This window comes from Chenopodium album, chromosome 13, assembly GCF_948465745.1.
Source record: "Chenopodium album chromosome 13, dcCheAlbu1.1, whole genome shotgun sequence".
Classification (NCBI taxonomy): domain Eukaryota; kingdom Viridiplantae; phylum Streptophyta; class Magnoliopsida; order Caryophyllales; family Amaranthaceae; genus Chenopodium; species Chenopodium album.
The window spans coordinates 3,818,966-3,846,450 of NC_137846.1; the positions used below are offsets into that span (position 1 = coordinate 3,818,966).

Genomic DNA, 27,485 nt, shown 5'->3' on the forward strand with positions numbered 1-27,485 from the left:
GAATCGAACCGAAAACCAAACCGAATTAGTAATTCGGTTTGGATATTTTTAGAATTCGGATTGGAAAAATTAAAACATATGAATTACGGATTGGATTCGGTTTGGGGTTTAAAAAAACCGAAAACCGAATTACAAACCGAATTTCGACCCCAATACTTTAATCCCATTTTCTTTTTCAAAGTTTCCCCTTTCATATATAAACTTAAAAAAAGAACCTAATTCTCAATTGTCCTTTCTCAATATCTTACTCTCTCACAAAGAATGTAGTTAACAAGAAATGATTGTAGGATTTTCAAGGTAAAGTTCGAGTTTCGAATTTAAATGTTGCAAAAGAAGGGAACAAATTTCGGTTTGGATTGGATTCTAATTTGAAAAACCGAATTAGTTCGGTTTGGATTGGATTGGGTTGAATCTTAATACGGTTTGGATTTGAATTGAGATTTCCGAAACCGAATTAATTCGGATTGGATTCGGTTTTGGCTATAATCCAAACCGCAAACCGAACTTTCACCCCTACTTGGTTTAGCCTTGTAAAGTGGGTTAGTATAATTTATTATTTGAAATCTTTTTCCAGAAAATCAATTAAGAAAAATTAACTAGATTAATCCACACTGAATTTGTACAGAATTGTAGTGCATAATATAATTTGGTAGATATACCACTTAGTCCACTTATACAAAATCAACCTTTATGGTGTAATTTTTAGATAAGATAAATTTATGAGAAAAAAAGTTAAGGTAAGGGTTATTCAAGTTCAAATTATAGTAAATAAGTTTATATAAGACAAGACACGTTCAAATAAGTCAAGTGGATGAAACACATCATACGTGTTTATAATTTAAACACACACTTCCCCCCTATGCTATCGAAATAACCACAACGGGATAGCAATAAGTTGGAAATAAATTCCTAAGACAAATTCAATCCACTCCTAACTCTATATGTACAATGTACATTTGGAATATGGTGAGAGATTGTTAATTACACCCAGGTGTACGCTACACCCAAGGGTATTTGTTTGTTCATTTGATGAAAAAATGAGCAATAATTATCGAAAGAAGCAAAACATACTCTTGGGTGCACCGTGCATTCGGGTGTACAAAACAATTTCTAGAATTACAAACCTACCACAATCAATCTATCTTTCCGAGACTTGAATTTTCCATTTTATAGTCCTGTTCGTTCTAGCTTGATCCAATGTTAGATACAACTGACAAAAAGTAGTGTCATGTAGTGTTTGTGTTTGGTCCCGTGTAAAAATCTATGAAAAACTACATAATAATGTACTCCGTAGTATTTTAAATGTAAGATAATTGCATAACTTGACCACTTTTATTTAAACGGGTTGTGTTGGGGTTGATTTCGTGTCATGTCATGTTGTCTTCGTATTTTCTCTCAATAACTTGTTCGTGTCAGTCTCGGTCACATTGTCGTGTCATGTCAAAGGTTGCCAACTCTAATTTTATTGTGATAAACGGTCCTATAGTGGGACCAGGAAAAAGGAAATGCTACGAGCACCTCTTCTTACTTTCTTTAGTTAGGGTTTAAGAAGTACCTCTCACTTTTCACAAACTCTCTACTTCCCCTGTTCCCCATTTCCCTATCTTCCTCCCTTCCACCACCACCACCATGCCTCTCTACCGCCTCCTCCTCCGCTCCCTCCGCCGCACTTCTCTCTCCTCCACCACCACCACCACCACCACCACCACACCACCCTCCTCTCTCCCCCACTTCCACCCTCACCCTTCATTCTCTCTCCTCCACCCTCGCACCCTCGCCTTCTCCTCCGCCGAAGAAGCCGCCGCCGAACGCCGCCGCCGCAAACGCCGCCTCCGCATCGAACCCCCTCTCCACGCCCTCCGCCGCGACCCCAATGCCCCTCGCCCTCCCCCTGACCCCAACGCCCGCCCTCTCCCCGACACCACCTCTGCTCTCACCGGCCCCCGCCTCAACCTCCATAACCGTGTTCAATCCCTCATTCGTGCCGGTGACCTCGATAACGCTGCTCTCCTTGCTCGGCAAGCTGTGTTCTCTCGCACCCGTCCTACTGTCTTCACTTGTAACGCCATTATTGCTGCTATGTATAGAGCTCAGAGGTACGATGATGCAGTCTCTCTCTTCCAATTCTTTTTCAAGCAGTCTAATATTGTACCCAACGTTGTTTCTTACAATTTTTTGATTGTTAGTCATTGTGAGTGTAAAAGGGTTGATGTGGGTCTTGAGATTTATAAGTTAATTTTAGCTGAGGCTCCGTTTAGTCCTTCTTCTGTTACTTTTAGGCATTTGACTAAAGGGTTAATTGATGTTGGGAGGATTGGGGAAGCTGTTGATCTTCTTAGGGAGATGCTTAATAAGGGACTCGGGGCCGATTCGCTTGTTTATAATAATTTGATTAAAGGGTTTTTGGATTTGGATGATTTTGATAAAGCAAATGAGTTTTTTGATGAGCTTAAGGAGAGGTGTCTTGTGTATGATGGTGTTGTGAATGCTACGTTTATGGAGTGGTTCTTTAATAAGGGAAGAGAGAAGGAGGCTATGGAATCGTATCGGTCATTGCTTGATCTTCAGTTTAAGATGACCCCTGCCACTTGTAATGTGCTTCTTGAGGTGTTGCTTAAGTATGAGAAGAAGAAAGAGGCGTGGGAGTTGTTTGAATCGATGTTGGATAGACATACTCCACCGAATTTTCAGGCAGTGAATTCGGATAGTTTTAATATAATGGTGAATGAGTGTTTTAAGGAGGGAAAGTTTGAAGAGGCTGTTAGCACTTTTAAGAAGGTAGGGACCAAGATGGGGTCAAGGCAGTTTGCTATGGATGTAGCTGGTTATAACAACATTATTGTTAGGTTTGCTGAACATGGGATGATTCAGAAGGCGGAGGAGTTCTTTACAGAGCTAAAGTCGAAATCTTTGAGCCCGGATGTTACTGGTTATAGAACCTTGATTGATGCTTATCTTAAGGATCAAAGGATTGATGATGCCATGAGAATGTTTGAGATGATGGTTGAAGCTAATTTAAGAGTGATTACGGACTATGCGAATAGGTGGTTTACTGAATTGATTCAGAATAACAAAGCACTAGAATGTTCACAAGTCTTGACAAAAATGGGGGAAAGGGATCCAAAACCTGATTCATCCACGTATGAAATTGTCATCAAAGGGCTGTGTGGTGGTGGTGTATTTGATGTGTGTTTGAATATGGTTGGTCAGATCATGAAGTACGGTGTTGGTGTCACTCCTTCACTTCGGGAGTTTCTGTTACAAGAGTTTGAAAAGGAGGGACGGAAAGATGAGATTGAAAGGCTCCTGGATGAGAGGAGGCAGGGAAATTTTCAGCAGCCATACTTCCAGCCTTCAGGTTTCGCTAGATCAGCAGGACCAGGACAACATCAACAACCTGCTGGCCCTCCTAGGTTTAGGCCACCAACTGGATTTTCTGGGTCTGCTGGACCTACAGGGTATTCAGGACATCCCGAACCAACTGGATCTCTGCATCAAAGAGGATATCCTGAACATAATGGACCTCAGCAGCAAAGAGGATATCCTGAACCTACTGGACCTCCACAGCAAAGAGGACACTCCGAGCAAGGCTACCCTATTATTGGCAGTAGATGATTGTTGGTTTAGCTCAAGAACTTGAAGTTTTGTCTAGAACTTGAGGATAGAGTAACATCAGTAATTTGGATAACTTTGAATCCAATGTCTAATCTTGGCCTTCACTCATCACTGAGATCTGTTTTGATGATTAAAGTCAATGAATAGTTTTTTTATGAGAAACTACCAAGAAGATATGTTACAATTTAACGGTTATATTGATACAAGGATATGTTCCCGTCAAAAAAAAAAAAAAAAAAGGATATGTTACAGGTGCTATACACTGTCTTCAATGCTTTTTTTTTTCTTCTCCTTTTTGCTTTTAATTTTCCCTTAATTATGCATTGCCTATGAGACTGAAAATGCTTGCCGAAAGTTGTACCTTCATTTATACGTAGTATTATGTTTCCGAATGATTGTGACTTGATTTACTCATCTTAATAATAAGCTGAAGCAATATGCAGAACACCCTTAAAGATTCTAAGAGGCATGATAGTTTTATAGTAAATATTGATAACAACACACTTTTTGGGAAATAAAAAAACCTTAAATGAGCCCATATTTATATAGTTATGATACATGTGTACATTATGATATACAGTATGTCACTCTATGCAAAATTAAAAAAAGAGGAAATAATTGATAAGACTGACTGTCAAAGAGGCAAGATAAAAAAGCAGTATGCCAATCTAAAACTATAGGATATAGTTCAACTCATTCATAAAAAAAGAAAAAAAAAAGGATGAAAAGAACGTTTAGAGTTTGCAGATTCAAATGAAAGGGGAACTTTAGAGGCACAATGGTGAGCTGAGTATTCTTTGATTATGAGAGAAAACAGGGTTGGTAAGTGGAATTGGGTGGAAATATTGGGAGGAATCTGATTCTGGGAGGTTGAGGATGCAAAGAAGACGAAGTTGAAAACCATTTCATCTCAGCCCTATTTCTCATCATTTACCAGGTATGTATGCACTCACCTTTGGCCTTGATGTTACCATGTTATGCTGAGCAGCAGCTCTGTAAGTCTCTCTCTTCTTTTTTCATTATTGATGTTCAAATCATCAAATGTTCAATCATGAGTTTAAAGTGTTGAACTTCTTAATCAATCTGTGTTTAAGTTTGCTAAAAAGTATTATAAAGGTTAAAATTTAAATTTTGGCTGAACTGCTGAAGTTCTGACATTGCTACCAAGTATATTTTGTAAGTTAAACCTGTGAAACCACCATTGCTTGAATTGAGTGTTTTGTTATTCATTCATGTCACAATGAGTCATTGTATTATAATATGGTATGCTTTAATTGCTTGGCTAAGTTTTAGAGGGAGCTTATTTCATGATATGGATTTTCCCTTGTGGCTTATGAAGAGCAGGTATTACAAGTTAAGGTAAAACCAACACAAAGGCTCTGTTTGGTTTAGCTTATTTGGTATGGAATGATATTTTTTGAACTTATTTTGTCTGGAAAATTAACATTTTTGTTTTCCTGAAATTGTCTTATTTGTGTGTGATTTGTCTAAATGCATTTTTCCTCAACCTATTTTGGGTGTTGCAGATCTTGTAGAACTCGGACAGGAAGAGACAGTCTTGAAATTTTTTTTATTAGCGATAGAAATATCATTCTCTACTTTTCTTTAGTAAATCAGCAATATTGGTTGGAAACTGAACAGGTGGCCTTATGAACCTGGCATGCCTTCTTTGGAAACTGCTTTTTAATATTTAGCTGGACTGTCCTTGTTGCTTAAAGCAAGATGGTGAATGGAGGTCTTAATGGCCTAGTTTTACTTATCCAGGTAATATAGTTAAGTCCTGCATTAAATTTCTACTTTGCTTATGCGCCATACGATGCAATTGCTCGGCCACTTAGAGCAGATGCAGATTCTCGGGCAGATAAATAAGCAGCTGGTCTGATTTAACTTTCTGCTTCCATTAATATTTTAAGTTCTGCTGAAGTGTCTTTCTTTGTGCATTATCTGTTCTATTTGGACTATTTGGTAAACATAAAACATTGTCAGTGCTTTAAAATAAAGGATAATATATACTCGTAGTTCATATTGTCATAATTAATAAATCTATGGGGATGAATTGTGTTTTTCTTCTCATTATGTTCTGGACATTGCTATTGCTATGAGTCATGAGGTGCTAATTTGAATTATCCTTCTTTACACTCTGTTTTTATCCTCATTTTTTCTTCTTTTGAACCCTTGGCTTATAGAATTGTTGTTCATTTACAGATCTATCATCATTTCTTGTGATAGAAAGATAAGACTTGCTCTCAGAAGACTAGGACACTAGGAGTCTTTCAAATTAGAGACTAAGCATAATTATCTATCCAAGCATTGTTTCTGAAAGGGTGAACTGTAATTGTGTGATTTGTATACATTGCTATATTCTGAATCTGTAGTAGTCTTTAATTTTGTATCTCCTTACAGACCACGGAACATACATGCAATCACACACACTTGAGAAGAAGAAACCTTCTCCTAGTCTGCTGTCAAACTGTGCAATTCCCTCTTGTGTTTATTTCCTTTTGTATACATTGACCTTGTTCCAAAAGAGGGTTAGCTAATAGAGCTGTCATTTTAGGTGTTAAGGTCGGTCAATTTATTTTGGGTCATATTGATGGGTTAGGTAATTGTATATCATATAATATATTATTATGCATGGGATATAAAATTTGACCAGTTGAACCTTGTAGTACCTAAAAGTTCATTCTAGTGTAAAGTAGTGTAAAATAGATATGCATTTGAATATTTGACATATTAGGATTTTTATCTTTCCATACTTTGACTATGACTTGACGGAGTCTTATGTTTTTTCTCCACACTTGGCAGATTGCTTTAGGTGATCACAACCATCAAAACTTGAAATAAATGACTGGCAAGCTGTAACATTTGAGCCATAGGTCTTTATAATATGACCAAGTTTCCACCTGCCCTCTCATTCTATTCTATGTTTTCATAATCCTGCCCATCTGCCATTAATATCAAAATCTTTTCAAAATCTCACGTACTTTAATCCAAACACCAATATAGCACGTTTTGTCACTTCATTTGCCTCAAAAAGAAACTCAGCACATGGTCAGTACCGCCAGTGGTAAGGGAGTAGCTATACACAGAAAAGGTCTTTCATGTTCTAGCACAATTTATTTAGATAATAATTCCTTGAATTCTGCTGAACTATCTTTGTTATTCAATCCTAGGTGATGGTTCACGTTTTTCTTTTTCTTGAATCCATTTTACAATAATTGGTATAATGATTAAGCATATTATTTTTAGATAATAAGGAGATATTTATTTATTAATGCATTGGTTATTGTTTCCTATTACACGTTTAAAATTGCATAAGCCTTTTTTTGTCCTTGTATCCATACGAGCTTGGTAAAAACGGCACATTGTGTGGTTGTAGATTTGTTCTTACGCAAGGAAGTGTTGTCATATGAGGAAGGTGTTATTACAAGAGCCTTCTTATGATATACAATATTCCACTCTGCAAATTTACGAAAAAGGAGATAATTGATAGAGTGACAGTAAAAGGGGGAAGATAAAAAAAGCACCATGCCACTCTTGAACTGCCAGAATTAATTGTTCAACTCATTTTCAATGGAAAAAAATAAAATAAAATTAGAGTTTGCAGGTTCAAAGGAAGGGGGAATTTAGGGTCACAATGCCTTGAGTACTCTTTGTGGCATTGGGAGGAATCTGATTGTGAGAGATTGAGGATGCAAAGAAGACGAAGCTGGCAACCATTGCATCTCAGCCCTAGTTCTCATCGTTGGCGGCATGATCTGATATCTCACATTAGCAGGTAATGTACACACTCACCTTTGGCCTTGATGTTACCATGCTGCTGCTGAGGAGCTCTGTAAGACTCTCTTCTTTTTTCATTATTGATGTTTTGAATGTACAATCATAAATTTAGGGTATTGAACTTCTTTATCTATCTGCATGTAAGTTTGCTAAAATTACTAAAGTATAAAAATCAAATTTATCTGAAGGGTGAAAGGCTCCTAAGATTGCTATTTGTACCAGGTATATTTTGTACCTTAAACCTGTGAAACCACCATTGCTGGAATTAACTGTTTTGGTTCTTCAGTGCTGTCTCAGATAAGTGATTGTATTTGTATTGTCATGATATGATATGTTATGTTTTAACTGATTGGCTAAGTTTAAAAGGGAATTTACTTGATGATTTAGATTTTCCCTTTTGGCTTATGAAGAACAGTTATTTCGAATTAAGGTAAAACAACACTAAGGCTCTATTCGGCCAATTCAGGTCCGGTAGTTTAAACACAAATTGAATCCATCCCTTGATAAAAACTCACCATTTGTTGTGACTTGGTACCGTTCTTAACACAAGAGAACACTGGAAAATTGTAATATGAAACGAAGGGAGTAATGAATTCTTGTTTGTGATGACGGGCCAATAATGAATAGGCCCAACTGCCCAAGTCAATACAAACCCTCTAAGCCAGTCAATTATACCCGGCCCACTAATAAAGGTCCACGATTCATTTATTGAGGTTGACTAACTTTTCCCATTCATTGAAGCGTTGTTTGACTTGTTTCTTATTCCTCTCAACTGCTCCATTGAAATACAAAAACTCATCAAAAGCTTCATATTCTTCAATTTCTAGTAAAGCATTTTTCATTAGCTATAAACAAATTTTTATGATTATTTCTTGGAAGAAATCGAGATTTTTGACAAAAAAATCGATTCGATTGAACTGAAATCAACCCAGAATTTGACTGCTTCTTCAAATCACTTCAGAAATTTTCATCAAATTGCAGCTTCGTTTGAACTGAATTCAGCATTGACGTGCTACAATGGATCACTTCGTCTGATCTCATTTAGGTATTCTCTCTCTCTATCTCTTTTTAACTTCTATGTTGAATAAAATTCTGTTTTGTGTTTTAATCTGACTAAATATAGCATTGTTTGATAAATTACGTAGTATTCAATATCAAGTAATAATTTTATTGTTACCAAGAATAACAACAATAGGATAACTTAACAACCGTAATGTTTTTGGCACGAATAGCTTTAGTCTATGTTACATTGACACGGGTACGGGTATCCGATATTGGTACGTATCCGAGTGTCTGATACGCCATTCTCAAAAATTTAGGACACGGGGACACCGTCTTAACATTGGACTCGGGTACGGATACGGCAATAATTTTGTCCATAATATATCAAAAATTATATAGGTGGTTTTTATTGATAGATTTTTATATCTAGGTGAGTGGATTGCTAAAAAAAAGTAAACAAAATAAAAAGCCCAAGTTGTTTATTTAAAAAAAGCCCAAGTTGTTGATAGAGAAACATAGGTTTAAGGCCTTTTAAGCTTTTTACCAATTAAAACAAAACCCTAGCCGCCACCCTTAAGCACATATATTAAAAAAAAAATGTTACTGCTAGGTAAATCAGGAGAGAGGAGGGAGAAAAAAAGTCAAAAACTTCAGAAATTAAATAAGTAAATACACGTGAAAGAAGAAAGAGAGAGAAAACTGCATTGAGAAAACTCGTAATCGTGTTCATCTTCGAAATTGTTTGCGAACCGTCTTCATCTTCTTCAAAGCTTCAACTCCTTCAATGGCCGCCGTACCCGAGAACAAAATGGAGTATCCGGAACGGATTTCATACCCGGATCGGTGTCGCGTCGTATCGACCCGGGTATGCCGGCCAAAATGCCGTGTCCAGGTAACATAGGCTTTAGTGCTTGTTGTCTGAACCTTAAAAAAATTGTAAGCACATATGATATAAATAAAATGTGTATTAGTACTCATAGTGAAAATAAATCAGTTTTAATTAGTAAGTTTGGTTGAATTTTTTTTGTAATTAGCAATTTGTATCATATTTGTACTTTTAAGTTCTAACTACAATCTATCAATGTAGTATTTTTGATATATATGCAAATTTTATGTTAAATAAATGAGCAAGTAGTTTATATTTTTGTATGTGAAGCATAAACAACTCAACTGTTACTGTATATCTCTTCCATTTGAAGGCATTGACCTCGGCGATTGGGAATTGCATTGACCACAATTAACTTTCTTAATGGAAGTGTGTATAGTTAGTAAGTGACTTAGTCAATTAGTCATATTTATTGAAATTAATAGCATAGTGTAACATATAGTTTACACTTGACCACTTGATTTTGTAAATAAGGTTATTATTTATCAATGAAATGCAATAATTTGCATTTTAGACAGCTCATCAGGAGATCCATGCATGTGCAAAGTGTAGAAAACAACAATTTTAGCCAAACACTAGTCATTTTAATAATTATTTTCTATCCAATTACCATATTAAATTATGCTTAATTACTTTGTTAATTACAATTTACAACAAATGCCAGGAAAGAAAGCGAACTCTAGTCAACTGAATAAAGACACCTACTATTAATAGAATTATAATCCAATTATACTAACCTTGTATGCTTAACAACCTTTATTATTTTGTGTAAAATAGTAATACCCTCAAAGTATCAACTGTGTTTATTTATCTTCTTGGTATCACTCTGTGAAGTTTGATGCCACTTAAAATAATCTTAATTATTTTTTATACACGTTTTTTAATATATGAAACACGCATTGTATGCATTTAGATCTAGTATGTAAATGATTAATGAATGTGATAACAATGATACTCAAGTTCTGAATCGAATATGTAAGTATCAGTTCTAGACTGATCTGCCTTGCTGGGCTTCCGCCTTCTGTGGTATGCAGAACAAGATTCTGACTTTGTTTAGTTTAAATTCTTCTTGCAGCTGTTAATTGTGCAGTACTCCACCAACAAATTCATATAAAGCTATGTGAACACCTATTGTTAAGTTGGTGCACAAATAAAAAAAAAAAAAAAATGTTAGAAGAGGGGTGGAGTTGTTTGGGTTGTCACACAGCATTGCTAAATGTTATTGTTGCTCTACTATGGCCAATGCTAGCTTCATTGGCCAGTCAGCATATCGCCGGGGTATCATCAGCAACTGCTGATGCTACCTCACAGACAGCCCTTCCAAACTGTCCCGAAAAATGTGGCAACATCTCGGTCCCTTACCCATTTGGTGTAGGAGATAAGTGTCACTATGGAACCCCATTTGATGATGGCAGATATTTCAACCTCAGTTGTAACACTAGTGCCAATCCTCCAATTCTTGCTTTGGGAAATAAGGTAGAGATAAAGGAAATTACTTTGAAGGGTGAACTCTTGGTACATTACCCTATTTCATATCGTTGTTATGATAAGTCTAATACTTCTGCTCCTTCTGCTGAATATCGAGCCTGGATACGTACAAAAGGTTTCCTCTTTCGACAACCAAAAATGTCATTGGTGCCATTGGATGTGATACTTTTGTGATGCTGAATGGTACAATGAACAACAAGAGAGTGTTCCGTTCTGGGTGTATGACTGTGTGTGCTGCACCTGAAGATGTTGATACTAGATCATGCACTGGCATAGGCTGTTGCCTGGTTTCCATTCCCAATGGAGTAAACAATGTTGATTTAACATTTAGTAGTCCGAGTGATCAGCAGTTGGTGCAAGATTTCAACCCGTGCAGTGTCGCCTTTGTTTTGGCTAAGGATCATGCTGCAGACAATGCACTACCTTACCCTATCAGACAGATTCTAACCCAAGATAATACTTATTACCCGGATCTGAAGTTTCCAGTTTTCTTTGATTGGTCGCTTGGGAACACAACTTGTGAAGCAGCTCGAGCAGCTGGGATTTACATGTGCAAGGGAAATAGCAAATGTTATGAGAAGCAATACCAGGATGGATACCGCTGCAAATGCAACCCAGGGTTTCAGGGTAACCCTTACCTTCATGACTGCCAAGGTATTCTTCACTCCTCTTCTTGTTCTGTTTATTCTTCTCGAGTTCTTTTTCTTACATTATACTCCTCCCTTACAAAACATATAGAGGCTCAGCCCCATTAACAACTTTAAAACCGTAAAGGGTTGACTAATTGAGGGTTCACCCTGTCCTCAAAAAACACAGGAAAAGTCAGTCATGGCGAAACCTGCCTGTTTAGGAAATAAAATGTAAGCCGGACCAAACAGTCAGAGCCTTGAATGAGACAATCCTTAAAACAAAGAATAGTACTAGTAATCTAGTATAGTAGCATCATTTTTGTGTAGTTTACAATTGAACGATATCATAATCAATTATGTGTATTCAGATATTGATGAATGTGCGGATGAAAACAATAATCCATGTAAGAAACCGGCACTCTGCATCAACACTCGTGGAAGTTATAATTGCAAATGCCCTGGAGGCTACAGTGGCAATGGCACACTGATTAATCCTTGTGTTCCTGATCTCAACACTAACCATCATGGTCGATACAAGTTGTTAGTAGGTAAGGCATAAGTCCATATATATTTTCTTCAACCCCTTGAATTGTTGGTTTTACAAGGCTTTATGTACTCTATTTCTATTTTTCACTAGTATAATAATCAACTGTCTAAACCTAATCTTTAGTGTTTATATATGTCATCCTGCAGGATTGAGTGTGACACTGAGTTCAATACTTCTGTTTCTCGGTGGATGGTGGGTAAATTCATTAATCAAGAAAAGGAAGGTTGTCAAACAAAGAGCTAAATACTATGAGAGAAATGGTGGATTGTTGATGCACCAACAAATGTCTTCTGGTGACGGAGCTGTAGAGAGAATGAAAGTTTTCACAATTGAGGAGTTGGAGAAAGCCACTGACCACTTCAACGAAAATAGAATACTTGGACGAGGAGGCTATGGTACTGTCTATAAAGGAATGCTTGGTGAAGGAAGAATTGTTGCTGTAAAAAAGGCAAAACTAGTGAAAGAAAGCAATCTTGAGGTATTCATTAATGAAGTTGTTATCTTATCACTAATTAATCACAGGAATATTGTGAAGTTATTGGGATGTTGTTTGGAGACGGAAATTCCATTACTAGTTTATGAGTTTATACCCAACGGAACTCTTTTCCACCATATTCATTATCCGAATGCAGAGTTCCAAATCACTTGGAAAATGCGCTTACAGATTGCTTCTGATTCAGCTGGAGCACTCGCGTATTTGCATTCATCATCATCTATTCCTATATTTCACAGAGACATCAAGTCTTCCAACATACTTTTGGATGACAAGTATAGGGCTAAATTATCAGATTTCGGAACCTCAAAATCAGTGGCGACTGATCAAACCCATGTAACCACTGAAGTAATGGGAACATTTGGTTATTTAGATCCAGGGTACTTTCAATCTAGTCAGTTTACTGAAAAGAGTGACGTTTACAGTTTTGGTGTGGTACTTGTTGAGCTTTTAACAGGACAGAAAGCAATACGCGCAATATCAGAAGAGGATCGAAGTTTGACAACATGGTTTCTTTCCCATATGGAAGACTCTAGTTTGCTTGATATTATAGATTCTCAAATTCTACAAAAGAGTTTGAAGGGAGAGTTTCTTACTATTGCTAATCTCGCAAAACGATGTTTAAACTTGGATGGAAAGAAAAGACCAGCCATGAAAGAAGTTTTGCAAGAGATAGAAGCAGTATTGTCCATTCATCTGTCTACTGGAACAACATCCAAAGGTTTATACTATAATGATTTTACAAGTTTTAGCACTTCTTATATGGAAAACAGCTCTTCTAGCTCTGCTGAACCTTCTCTATTATTCAGTCGATAACATTAAATAACATGTGTCCACAAGGATGCTCCATATTTTATTTCATGTAAATTTTATTTCATGTAAATTTTATTTTTGAAGAGCTTATATTATGATTCTCTTCAAATTTTATGCTACTGTTAGTGCTGTACATCTATAATAGTATGAGTTATATTGTAACTAGCATAAAAGCTATATCAGAGATGAGCATTGATTATAAAAATCAAATGTTATTGGATAAATTACATGATTCTCAATGTATATCTTGTGTTTCAAATATTAAAATTTTCATACTCTATAATATTTACCAATATGTAATTGTATAAATATATGGTCGAATTTTATGCATTGATATGTGTGCCAGTAAAATTGTTAAAAGTATTTATAAACAAAGAAAACTCTAATTAAAGACTCATGTCATATTTAAAAATAAATTCAGATCAGATAATCATTTTATGTACAATTTTTTATGTCTAATTATCTATAATTTCAAGATGAAAGAATTCTAAAAATTACATATTAATAAAATCGACATTAATACAAATCTAATAAGATCCCACTTGATATATTTCATTATCGTACGCATAAGGTCAAAATTTGATTAAATCAAATAATCTGATCAGATCAACAAACATAAGGTGAACTACACCAACCCTTACCCTGTGTAGGAGTAATTCAGTGACACAAAAAAAGAATTTTATTTGTCCATAAGATCATAAACCATTATTGATTAAACAAATCATTCCCAACATCCCATAAACCTAGGTACTTAGTTAGCTTAGGCCAAGAACGTGATATGTGTATATGGTAAAACCGCTAATAACAGTAGCACTATAGCAATTATACATTGTGCTATTTGTGCACAAACTTGTAATCTATGTACAGTAACGTACAACCTGCTTTTGTCAAAAAACGTACAACCTTATTATAGATGCGGTATAAACTATAAAAGGGCTTTTCCCCTCTTCTTCACCCCAAAAAAACAAAAGAAAAAAAAAAAAAAGAGAGATGCAGTAAAAAAAATTTCCGGCCAGCGACGGCTGGGGATATCGCCTCCGGCGACCCCTCCTCCGACCATCTGAATTTTCCGGCGATTGACTTTGTTCTCCGTCCAAAATGTTGTGGGTAAGCTTAATTTTTTCTTCAACTTTTTTTTTGTTGGCAAGCTTCAATTTTTAATTTGTAATTTATTCAATATTGATTGCTACTAATTTGGTACTGCATATACCTGCATTTGATTAGATATTTTGGAACGACTACTTTCAATTTCATTCAATATTTTACAGTAATTAATTTTTATTCCATACCTAATTTTAAATTATAACTATTTTAGACGCTCTACTTATAAAATTATAGATGTGTATTAATATGATTAGCTTTTTTTGGTTAAAGTCTTCGGAGGTGTGTTCGAATCTGTCTACATTACAATTATTAACATTAATCTCTTTAGTTCCATAGTTCATAACTTCATAATCTTTATACACTCAAGAGAAAACATATTCAAAGAAGTTATCAACTACTCCCTCTTTGTTTTTTTTAAAATTTACACTTTGATCAATATTGTTTATTGAAACGGAATGAATGTAAGAGGAAAAAAATACGAAGTAATGAAAAAAAGTAGTAGTGGGTTTGGGTGAAGAGCAAGTGAGAAGACATAGATAATTCATAGTATTAAAATGTCGTTTTGCCAAAAAATAAATAAAAAAATGTAATACTTAAAAAAAAAACGACCGTATTTGGTAAGTGTAACACTTAAAAAAACCTGGAAAGAGTAGCCTAGTTGGTTAAAGACTTAGGTGGTACTCAAATCGAATCTAGTTACATCACTGCCTAGCTTTCATGACTGTCAAAAAAAAAAAAAAAAAGTGTTTAGGTAGGAAAATGGTACTCTCATTTTTAAGTTGGAAAGTGTTTTCTAAGCCTAGTTGTATAGAATAATGGCAATTGGCATAGAAATTTGTAGGTTAGTGTTTTCTTTGCTGGCGAGTATTCGTCGTTTTCTAGATGTCAAACAAACCAAGAATGCACCAACTCCAACGTCAAGATCTTCTTTAGTCTACCAAAGCCTTGTATTCTTAATCATACAATAAAAATATTGAAGATTTTGGAACAACTAATTTTGACTCTTGTAGCAGTCTAACATTCTAAGTGATGTGAAGACTTTAACTCAAGCTCAAAATACATCCATTGAAAAAAAAAAAAAAAACTTGACAGTTATGGAAGGGGGAAATATTGTTGTTATTGTAATGTGGGCAATACTAGCTTTATTGGGTATCCAATTTTTTGTGGGATCATCAGCAGCCTCTGATGCTTCGCATATAGAGAAAGCCCTTCCAAATTGCCTCAAAAGGTGTGGCAACATTACTATCCCTTATCCATTCGGCGTAGGGGATGAATGTCATTATGATAACCCAATAGATGGTCCTTTCTTCAATCTCACTTGTGACAATAGTACAGATCCTCCAACTTTAATGAATGATGCCGATTTGGAGGTAGTAAGTATCACTTTGGATGGTGAATTCAGGGTACTTCACTTTGTTTCATTTAGTTGTTTTGATAAAGATGGTGAAGTTCATTTTGTATCTAAGATTGATTTGTTAAGAAGATTTACTATATCGCCCACCCAAAACTCTCTTGTTGCCATTGGTTGTGACACCTATGCTTGGTTTGGTGGTACAGGGATCACTAATGCAACTCTATTCAATTCTGGGTGCATGACTTTATGTAATAAAGCACAAAAAGATCTTTTGAGGGATAAGTGCTCAGGTATCGGCTGTTGTCTGGGCTTCATTCCTGACAGTGTTAACAATATTAGCATTGAGGCTAAGAGTTACAATAATCACCAGAATGTGTTGGATTTTAATCCATGCAACGTTGCATTTTTGGTTGCAAATGATGCAATGCCCTCTTCTTTAGGGGATTTTCTAATTCAAAATGCCACACATTTCAAAAATCTGCGACTTCCTGTGGTCCATCATTGGTCAATTGGAACAGAAGATTGTGAAACTGCCAAATCATCAGGGGAGTACATATGCAAGAGAAATAGTGTGTGCCTTAACCTGCCATACCAGAGGGGATACCACTGCCAATGCAACCCTGGGTTCCAGGGTAATCCTTATCTTCATGATTGCCAGGGTAATTTATTTTCTTCTTACGGCACTGGATATATTTAGTAATTGCACACACGACTTCACTGAAAGTTCTGTTCATTATTGATTTTGAAAAATAGTAGAATGATTTTATAGTAATATTGATTTTCATGTGCTCATATTAGATATTGATGAATGTACCCAAGGAAGTCATTTGTGTAAAGAGCCAGCATATTGTGTCAACACTGTTGGAAGCTATAAATGTTTATGCCCGCCAGGCTACACCGGGAAAGGCACAAAAAATAATCTGTGAATATTCTCGATCCCAACAGTGCGCGTCGTAGCCAATACAATTTGTTAGTAGGTATGTGGACCTATATTTATTTATTTAATTTATTTTTTTTGCTTTAGTCTCATTTCTTGAACTCCCTCCCAATATAAAATAAAATAAATAAATAATTAAATTGTTGACATAGTTTCTGATTATTTGTTAATGAGAAAAATAATAATGCATGTCATTCCCCCATTAGAGTGAAAATAGTATAGTGCACCCGCATGGTGCACCCCTAAAGAACATTAGGCTTATTTTAAAGAACATGAGAAAAAAAAAAAGAACATACGAGTGTTTGAAAAAGAACATGCTAGTATTTGTAAAAGAACATGCATAATAGTGTTAAACACAAGAACATGACCTCCGAAAAGAACATGACCTCCGAAAAGAACATTAGGCATATTTTAAAGAACATGGAATAAAAAGAACATGTTAGTGTTTGAAAAAGAACAAGCTAGTGTTTGAAAAATTAACCTTGCTTGGTTATCTTCCGGTTGGCTTCAATTCATTACTATTCTTCTTTCTCCTCTAATTGTTCTTTTTTGAACAACTTGTACTTTATAGCTTTATTTTTTATTATTTTTTTTTAAAAAAACCCCAAATTCACAAAATTAAACACTTTAACTTTAAAATTATTGACGAAAAACAATTTGCATGTACAAAATTTATACTTACATTTTACTTGAATCCACCATTTGTTTAAGTTTGAAGGTTGAATTGTTGAAATAAGTTCAATTTTTTTCTTGGGTTTCACTTTGAAGATGAACAATTTTGCTATTTTGAAATTTTTTTGAAAAATAGAAAAAGATAGAGAGAAAAGTTATGGAGAGAGAAAATGAGTACTTTGGAAATGATTTTTACCCAAATTCATTGAAATTCTTAAATGAAAACGATGGTGTAAAGGAGAGTAAAAATAGGCAGCAAAAAAGAGAGTGATAGGAAGGGAAAGAGGAGTGAGAAATTGCAGGAGAAGAGAGTGATGGATTTGCAGTTGCAAGAAAATAAAAACATGTTCATTTTTTACCCATGTTCTTTTAAATATACTAAACGTTCTTTTGGGTGCACCATGCGCATGGTGCACCCGGGTGCACCAACCACAAATTACCATTAGAGAGCTTGGGAGCACTATATCTTGAAATAGTTGGAGACTAGATTATTCTTCTATATTTCAAAATGTGGGATATTGTTATGACATGACAAAAATGTTTGAACTAGTGAATGAATTTCCTTGCTAGAATTATATGTTCCTCTGGTTCTATTGTCATTTGTCAGATTTAAATTTGAAATATGGATTATATACTTATGATTACATTTGTAGGAGTATTTCAATTGCACACAAGGGGTTATTCTATAAACGATAACCTTGGATTCTGTGTTAAAATCTTTAGCTAAAAGAATGCAAAAAAAAAAAAAGATAATAGATCCTTGATTGCAGCCTCTTGCAGCTCTGCTCCATTCACAGAATAACAAAAAAAAAAAAAAAAAAAAAAAAGTAGCTCTTTTTTTTCTGGTATACTGGCAATTAAGCTCAATGTGCATTGTCCTGTCGTAGATTCTTGGCTATGTATAATGTTAACTGACTGTTACAATCTGAAGTTTTTGAGCCTGAGATTAGTCACACAAAGTTCCTCCAGTACTCTGACCACCCAAGTAATCAAGAAGCTGTTGCTGCAATAGATTTGTATTCAGCTTGCATTATCCATGTTGTCTGAGCCATTACTTTGTTTATTTAGCAACTGCATAAGCTGATCCCTGATGGTAATGGGTTGTTATAAGAGCTGTGTTGGTTGAAGTTACATTTCCAGGATTTATGCCCTAAGCTTATGTAGCCAATTTTTTGGTCTTGTCAAACCTGTTTGGATATTCATAGACTTTCTAACCCCGGTCAATGTTCTGTGTTGGAATATTACAATAATTACAGAAATATTTGCAATTGTCTGTCTACTGCCAATGTTGAATCTTTGTCCGCTGGTATGGTATGAGTGTATGACCTTGCTACCCTGAAGTTCATAGAACTCTTGCTAGAATACCCAGGATTGTTTATCCCTTGCCTTGAAAAGTAGCTGTTGCTGCTGACTCACTATGTCTCTGTTAATGAATAACAAGATGATAATAGGTATAGGAAGTCATCAGGATATTGCCTCTTTCATACTGCTTTATAATTGTTGCTGAGTTTTCAGTGATGTTACAAGAACAACCAAGAACAAATTGGTGGAAAGTCAATTAACATACAGTTAATTCCACAGTAGTCTCTCATTGATGTTACAATTTTAATCAAGAACAGATTTTGGTTTAGTTGCATAGGAAGTTGCTTAGAATGCAAATTAACGAGAAAACAAAATAACCTCTGCAGGTAATTAAGCCTGAAAAGATTTAAGTGTGTGAAGTTTAACTGATCTCCCTGGGATCGCTGATATGGTTGATTCAATCTTAAATCTTCCATTGCCATCACTTGCAGCTCAGTTTCCCTATTATGATTCAGAGTGTTTTTTGTTTTTTTACAAGTATTTGTCAAATTGAAAAAAAAAAAAAAAAAAAAGACAAGAGAAAGATCTACAGCTAGTTAATCTTATTACAGAGGAGTAGAGTATAGAAGAAGATACTTAGAACAATTAGTACAAGCTAAGCTAACAAACTACCTGACTTGGCAAAATGAATAATTCTAGTTATTACACGAATTGCTTCTGAACTTCTTGCTAATGTCAGCTTGCATATATGACTTCATATTAGGACCTTTTACACTGTTTCTGAAATGTGCAAGTGCAAGAATCATCTATTTCTAAGTATTGTGTTTTTTTCATGAACTGCAGGACTAAGTGTAACCTTGGGATCACTGCTTTCCTTTCTTGTTGGGTGGTGGTAATATTTACTGATAAAAAAAAGACAATCTGTCAAGCAAAGGGCTAAATACTTTGAGAGGAATGGGGGGCTGTTGCTGCAACAAGAAGTGTCTACTGATGAAGTTGTAGCCAGAATGAAAATCTTCACTATCGATGAGCTTGAGAAAGCTACTGACCACTTTAATGAGGATAGAATACTTGGACAAGGAGGTCGTGGTACTGTCTACAAAGGAATGTTGGGTGAAGGAAGAATTGTTGCCATCAAGAAGTCTAATATAGTGGAGGAAGAAAACCAAGTGGGGGAATTCATCAATGAAATGGTAATTTTATCACGAATTAACCATAGGAATATAGTGAAGTTGTTGGGATGTTGTTTGGAGACAGAAGTCCCATTACTAGTTTATGAGTTTATCCCCAATGGAACACTTTTCCATCATATTCATAATCCATGTGAAGAGTTTCCAATCACTTGGAAAATGCGATTACAAATTGCTTCTGATTCAGCTGGAGCTCTCGCTTATCTACACTCTTCGTCTTCTATTCCCATTTTTCATAGGGACATCAAACCTTCCAACATACTTCTTGATGAAAAGTACAGAGCAAAGTTGTCAGATTTTGGGACTTCAAGATTTGTGGCTACTAATAGAACTCATATAACTACACGTGTTATGGGAACTTTTGGTTATTTGGATCCCGAGTACTTTCGATCCAGTCATTTTACTGAAAAGAGTGACGTTTATAGTTTTGGTGTGGTCTTAGTTGAGCTATTAACGGGACAAAAGGCAGTACGTGCTACGCTGGAAGACTTGGAGCAGGATAGAAGTTTGACATCATGGTTCCTTTCTCATATGGAAAACTCTACTCTGCTTGATATAATTGATGTTCAAGTCCTGCAAGACGCTTTGAAGGAAGAGTTTCTCAAAGTTGCTAATCTTGCAATGCGTTGTTTAGATTTGGATGGAAAGAGAAGACCTGCGATGAAAGAAGTACTACTAGAAATAGAATCAGTCTTATCACTTCATTTACCACAAATGAATGAACCAAATAGACTACAATCTGACCGAGTGTTTGCTGGAGCAATGAAAAGTTCACGCTACGATTATGTTTCGGGTCTTGCACATTTTCTTTGGAAAGTATGTCTCTAAATTCTGCTGAAGAGTCTCTACTATTTAATACTAGATGATGCAGATATCTTCAATTTTGTACTCCATTCATAGCGTGTATAGATTGAGCTGATCTTAAATTTATTTGCTTGCCTTTCTTTTCCCCTTCCCAGAGGGCCTAATTTTTTTGTCAATCACATTAATCCCTGATGAAATTCGAGTTGGCCCTGCCTACTATGGCACTATGTATAGTCCTATACCAAGTCAATTATATCAGAGGACCTAATAGTTCCACTATGGGAAGGGTGGAGATTTTTGAAGTGGGAAAAAAAACTTTTTTTTTTTTTTTTTTTTTTTTTTTTTTTTTTTTTTTTTTTTTTGCTGAAGTTGCAGCACCATGAGAATGAGATAAAATTCTCTGAGTGGTGCTGAATGGTACAGTAAACAAGAGAGTGTTCCGTTCTGGGTGCATGACTGTGTGCTGCACCTGAAGATGTTTATACTAGATCATGCTCTGGCATTGGCTGTTGCCTGCCTGCCTGGTTTCCATCCAAATGGAGTAAACAATACCAATTTAACATTTAGTAGTCCGAGTGACCAGCAGGTCGGTTGGTGCAAGATTTCAACCCGTGCAGTGTCGCCTTTGTGTTGGCTAAGGATCATGCTGCAGGTAATGCACCACCGTATTCTATCAGACAGATCTTAACCAAAGATGATAGTGATCTCTATTACCAGAACTTTAATTTGGGGAAATACTAGTTGATCTTCATGATCAACAAAAATTGTCAATCATAAGGGTGTAAATGAGATTTCCATCATTAAATTAGGGATGGTATGGTAAATTTGCCATTGACAGTTGGCATTCTTGCCATATCACTACTCCAGCTCACAGTCACACAATTCACGCCGTTAACATAACATTTTCCATCAACTTTCTCTCTCCTCACTCTTCTCAAACTCTCAACAATGGAGGTAACTTCCAAGAGAAGAGCTCACTCAATCGGCGATCGATGTCAAACGTGAAAGCACTCCACCACCATCACAACCACAACCATCATCACAACCACTGTCATGTATATTTCATCTCCTCTCTTTGCCATCGACGACCTCACTTCTACCATTAACGACCCATCTTCGAAAATCAAGCTCAATGGAGGGAGCTTGAATGGAGGACATGGTCATCCCTACCCTTAGGGGTTGACCATGCCATTAATTTCACCCTTTATTCATAGGGTTTTCGTTTAAGATTGGGGAAGGTTGGTGGATTTTGGGGAATCATCAATGGTGGTGTCGGGAAAGCTTCAAAGGTTGTGGAGATGGGAAGCTAGCTTCAATGGTGGAATGGAGGTTGATGAAGCTTTAATGGAGCAAGAAAGAGTACGAAGCTTTTCAATGGTTAACCCAATTGCGGTTACCACGTCAAATAAAATGATGTTTCATCTTGCTGATTCATCAAGTGGGGGTCACAAAAGCTGAGGTGGAGATTATGATTGACAAATTTTGTCAATCATGAAGATTAACTGGGCAAGCCCCCTTTAATTTTAACCAAGATTGGTCACTTGGCTAGGTTCTTAGTCTTTAGCCAATATGATACCTATCACTGCTGGAATTTACATGTGCTGGGGAAATGGCAATAATTATGGGAAGCAATACCAGGATGGATACCGCTGCAATGCAACCCAGGGTTTCAGGGAGATCCTTACCTTCATGACTGCCAAGGTACTTTTCACTCCTCTTCTTGTGCTGTTTCTTCTTCTCGAGTTCTTTTTCTTACATTATACGGAGTACTTTCTGGTTCTCCCTTGCAAACAAACATATAAAGGCTCAGCCCCACTTGAAACCTGTAAAGAGCTGACTTACTGAGGGCTCACCCTGCCTGCTAAAAATACATGAAGGATCACCCAGGGCGAGGCCTGGCCTGCCTGTTTAGAAAATAAACCCCTCTAATCTGTTTCATGTAAACTTTATTTTTCCTTCATGCTGTCTATTTTGAAGTGCTCTGTTACGAATTTTTAAGATTTTTTGTTCCTGTAAATCTATAATATAATTTCTCTTCATCTCTTGGTTACTGGTTAGTAGCGTAAAAGCTATATCAAGAGATACACACAACTGATATGTCTTAAACCCTGTCATGTTTCCCTTCTGTATGCATTACATTCGTTCATATGCAATCTACAATTTGAGTTATGTTGATTAATATGAACTCAGTATCAGACCTAGATCCTCATGCTTTCATATTTATTTATTAGCTATTTTAGAGCTTTTTTTGGATTAAATCTTTGTTTTCGTAGGAGTAACTATTTTATAAAAGTCTAAAATAGGGTCTTCCACTAGTTTGATTTTATAATAGTTACTGGACTTTTGGTTTGATTTTATAAAAGTTAGATTTTTGCAATACTTGACTTTTGGTTTGATTTTATAAAAATTCAAACTATTGACTTTTATAAAAAATCACACTATTGCCAAAATCAAACTATTGCCAAAATCAAAGTATTGAATCAAATATTCACATAGTATGCACAAGTAATTATTTGCAAAAAACAAACTATTTTGACTTTTGGTTTATAAACTATTGCAAAAATCTAAACTAGGGTCATTTAGATAGTTTGACTTTTGGTTTAATTTTTTGCAGTATTAGCTAAGTAATTCATATACACATAGCCACATAAGGCATTATCACAGTATTTAACATATACAAGTATTGTTGGAACAATCACAATCTTACTTTTATAATGCTTTGTACCGATTTTAATAGTTTTTGTTGATAGAAAATCAAAGTTTTTGAGAATGGATTGAAGTTGTATGTTGAAAAATGTAACCTATCAAAAAAATGAAAAAAATAAAAATAAAAAATAATAATTAAAAAAAATAAATAAAAATCAAGACATCAATTTTTATACATCCAGTTCGTATTATATGTAACTTTGGTGTATTATTTGTAAGATATAAAAAATACCAAAGTTGCATGTAATACAAATCGGAGGTAGTTTTATTACCTACCGAGAATTGGAGATAGATTTGTCATGCATTTAGAAATGTAGAACCATATCTGCAAGTCTGCAACAACTATTTGAGAGAAAGTTTTGTCACTATTAAGACATGTAATACCAAAAGGAGAATGTTATCACTCCGTAACATAAGGCAATACTTGAATCATATATGTACGTTTGTTAACCACAAAAACAAATGGTGCATTGGTACTTTGAAAGTTGTAAGAGAGATTAACGAGAAGACTTTGACGCAGTCTATTTGGACTACTGTTGGCCTGTTGCACACTTGCACCTAGCTTACATTCAAGGCAATGCGGCATATTTGTCCACTCTACCTGGCCCTATTTTATACAAGAACAAGCAAAGAATTAAATGAACCATATGTTTTGCACGAAAAAATAAATTAATAAAAAAAACAGCATACATCTTTCATTCGCACAGAAAACAAGCACAGCAAAGGTATAAGAATGTTTTTACATATTTTTGCTGTATTGTGGGCAGTTATAGCTGCATCTGGTGCTCACTCACAAACAACCCTTCCGAATTGCCCCGAAAAGTGTGGAAACCTATCCATTCCTTACCCATTTGGCATAAAAGATGGATGTTTTTATGATAGTATAACTGCAACTAATGGTTTTGATACTAATATCTATAGTCTCCATTGCAGCGACAGTACAGATCCTCCTACAACATATTTAGGTGATGCAGAGGTAGACAAGATAACTTTAGATGGTGAAATTTGGGTGCGTCACCCCGTAGCATATGATTGCTATGCCTATCATAGTACAAATGGGCAGATCATGGATCATACTATATATAACGCAACTAACAGCAGTTTATATAATAATGGGTTCACATTTTCATTGACCCAAAATTCTCTTGTCGCGTTGGGGTGTGATACATACGTATGGTTTGTTGGTGCTGATTGGCGAACAAATGAAACAACAAAGATTCGTTCGGGGTGTATGACTCTGTGTGACAAAAAACAAGCAAAGATTTTCAGTGCTAGTAAAAATAATGTATGCTCTGGGTTTGGCTGTTGCAAGGCCTTGATTCCTGATGGAGTAACCTTAGTCAGCATAACGGCTCGCAGTTTCAATGATCATAAGAGAGTGGTGGATTTCAACCCGTGTAGTGTTGCATTTGTGGTCGCAAATGAAGCTATACCCTCCAATGTTGCGCACTTTCTGTCCAAAGACGTTACTTACTTCCAGAAGTTGCGGCTTCCTGTTGTTTACGATTGGTCGATTATTGGAACGGAAGATTGTAAAACTGCACAAGCAGGTCAGAATTACATTTGCAAGGGAAATAGCGTGTGCCTTGACTTTAAGAAGGGATATCGTTGCCAATGCAAGCCTGGATTCCAGGGTAATCCCTACCTTCATGATTGCCAAGGTATGTAAGGCATTTTGTAATTCTACCTTAAGGTTATGTTTATTACGTAGTATTAATATGATTTTGAATTTTTTTTTTTTTTTTTTTTGTTTGAGGGAAGATTTTGAAAATTAATTAAGTGACTTGTATTTGATGGATGTGTACATTTTTTTAGATATTGATGAATGTGCGCTCGACAGAAATGTGTGTAAATTCCCAGCTTTTTGTGTCAACACTCTTGGAAGTTATCATTGTATCTCTAGTGATCAAAGCGACCGATACAAACTGTTAGTAGGTATGTGTACGTTTGCCTAACTATTATTCTTGTACATATTTAGGATTAGTTATTATCAAGGTTTTATATTAGGGGCATCTTTTTCAATTTAGGGGAACTTGTTGTATATCAAAAATTACCAACTACCTTATATATATTGTGACTTTATGTGACATCTCATGCTAAATTAGTAGATTAAACTAACTGGGAATTTGTTCACTTCTTAAAAAGACTCATCAATCTTCCATGGATTCTCCTGAAAAAAGCATGCTTTTATGGAGCTGAAGGAGTTCCACCTCAAAATCGATCACGCAACAATAATAAAAGGAGTAATTATTTAGCCTTATAAAGTTATAACTTTCACCTGTGTTAAGGTGTTTTCTTGAGATAAAGCTATACAAGCTTCAAGATCAAATTATATTATTATGATTGATGACAATTGAAATTTGCTATTGAAGTAATGAGTGTGCTACTACTTACTAGTTCTTACGTACATTATTAATTACTTATGTCGTGTGCTTTATTTTTAATAAAGAGATTAGTTTAAAGTATTTGTAATAATTGTCGTGTGCTTTATTTTAATTGTAGGATTGAGTCTTACCTTAGGATCAATACTTTTGTTTCTCGTTGGTTGCTGGTTATATAAACTCATAAAAAGAAGACAAGCTATCAAGCAAAGAGCTATGTATTTCAAGAAAAATGGTGGATTGTTGTTGCAACAACAAATGTCTTTGGGTGAAGGAGTTGTAGAAAGAACACAAATCTTCACTGTTGCTGAGCTACAGAAAGCCACTGATCACTTTAGTGAGGATAGAATCCTTGGACAAGGAGGCCATGGGATGGTCTATAAGGGAATGTTGGGCGAAGGAAAGATTGTCGCCGTGAAGAAGTCGAAGAGATTAGAGGAAAGTGAAATGAGGGAATTCATCAATGAAGTAGCTATCCTATCACAAATTAATCACAAGAATATAGTGAAGTTGTTAGGATGTTGTTTGGAGACGGAAGTCCCACTACTAGTTTTTGAGTTTATTCCTAATGGGACCCTTTTCCATCACATTCAAAATCCAAGTGAAGAATTTCCGATCACTTGGAAAATGCGTTTGCAAATTGCTTCTGATTTGGCCGGAGCACTTGCCTATTTGCATTATTCATCTTCAATCCCTATATTTCATAGGGACATCAAATCTTCAAACATACTTTTAGATGAAAAGTACAGGGGAAAGTTATCAGATTTTGGAACTTCAAAACTTGTAGCTACTGATCAAACTCATGTAACTACTCGTGTTATAGGCACATATGGTTATTTGGATCCAGAATACTTTCAATCCAACCAATTAACTGATAAAAGTGATGTTTATAGTTTTGGTGTTGTCCTTGTTGAACTTTTAACGGGGCAAAAGGCAATACGTGCTATATCAGAACAAGATAGAAGTTTAACATCATGGTTCCTCTCACATATGGAAAACTCTCATCTACTTGATATCATAGATTCTCAAGTCCTGCAAGAAGATAGTAAGGAAGAGTTTCACATAATCGCTAACTTGGCAATGCGATGTTTAAACTTAGATAGAAAGAGAAGACCCTCCATGAAAGAAGTGCTACTGGAGATAGAGGCGGTTTTGTCACTTTATTCAATGAATGAATCAAAGACGCCAAAACCTGATCAAGTGTTTGTCCATGGAGCAACCAATGGTTCATTCAACGATTGTGCTTCAAGTTCTAGCACATTTTATTTGCCAGGCAAGTCTTTAAGTTCTGCTGAGGCTTCTCTTTTATTCAATCCTAGATGATGCAGAGATTTTCAATCTAGGTTCGTTGTATTATGATAAAATTGAATAATATTATCGTGTATAAGCCTATTCCCTTTCCGTTTTGTTTTCCCGTTTTTCTTTGAAGGGCCTAATTTTTGTTAATCATACAAACTCTTGACTAATCGGAGCTGGTCGTATCCACGGTCCACCACGACACTACATTTAGAGTCCTATACGTACCAAGTCAACTATGTCAACTGATCTCATGTAGGCTTGCACATGCTAACTAGTAATATGTAAAAACTTTCACGAGTCACGTGAAATCTTATCAAACTTGTATTGATATTATCGATTTTGTAACTCTTACTTACCGGGAATTAAAGACAGTAATTGTTGTATTTATGCATTTAGAAAAGTAAAACTATGTATGCAACAATTATTTGAGAGTAGTGTTGTCCCGTGACTATCTAGCTAGCCCTAGCCCGGTAGATAAGTCAG

The 27,485-nt window shown here is 35.7% G+C and overlaps 1 protein-coding gene and 3 pseudogenes across 3 annotated transcripts; all 4 read left to right on the forward strand.

Annotated features, from left to right (window-relative positions):
• Positions 1-1,572: 1,572 nt before the first annotated feature.
• On the forward strand, positions 1,573-4,343 carry LOC145574298 (pentatricopeptide repeat-containing protein At1g10270 pseudogene; annotated as a pseudogene).
• Positions 4,344-10,290: 5,947 nt separating this feature from the next.
• Positions 10,291-13,430, forward strand: LOC145574296 (wall-associated receptor kinase 5-like; annotated as a pseudogene). Its single transcript, XR_014098034.1, has 3 exons — positions 10,291-11,425; positions 11,769-11,948; positions 12,094-13,430. The product of XR_014098034.1 is annotated as a wall-associated receptor kinase 5-like (transcript).
• A 2,021-nt stretch (positions 13,431-15,451) lies between these two features.
• Positions 15,452-20,678, forward strand: LOC145577095 (wall-associated receptor kinase 5 pseudogene; annotated as a pseudogene). Its single transcript, XR_014098598.1, has 3 exons — positions 15,452-16,370; positions 16,510-16,688; positions 19,466-20,678. The product of XR_014098598.1 is annotated as a wall-associated receptor kinase 5 pseudogene (transcript).
• A 3,313-nt stretch (positions 20,679-23,991) lies between these two features.
• LOC145574299 (wall-associated receptor kinase-like 8) lies at positions 23,992-27,283 on the forward strand. Its single transcript, XM_081632053.1, has 3 exons — positions 23,992-24,983; positions 25,138-25,257; positions 25,825-27,283. Exons 1-3 carry the CDS (start codon positions 24,056-24,058, stop codon positions 27,024-27,026), a joined length of 2,250 nt encoding a protein of 749 aa, XP_081488179.1. The 5' UTR covers positions 23,992-24,055; the 3' UTR covers positions 27,027-27,283.
• Positions 27,284-27,485: the final 202 nt, after the last annotated feature.

Excerpts from the sequence above, each read along its gene's own strand:
- LOC145574299 (XM_081632053.1), top strand. The coding sequence starts at position 24,056 with ATGTTTTTACATATTTTTGCTGTATTGTGGGCAGTTATAGCTGCATCT. Across the intron at positions 24,984-25,137 it reads CTACCTTCATGATTGCCAAG|ATATTGATGAATGTGCGCTC; the intron begins GTATGTAAGGCA and ends ACATTTTTTTAG. Across the intron at positions 25,258-25,824 it reads CCGATACAAACTGTTAGTAG|GATTGAGTCTTACCTTAGGA; the intron begins GTATGTGTACGT and ends TTTTAATTGTAG.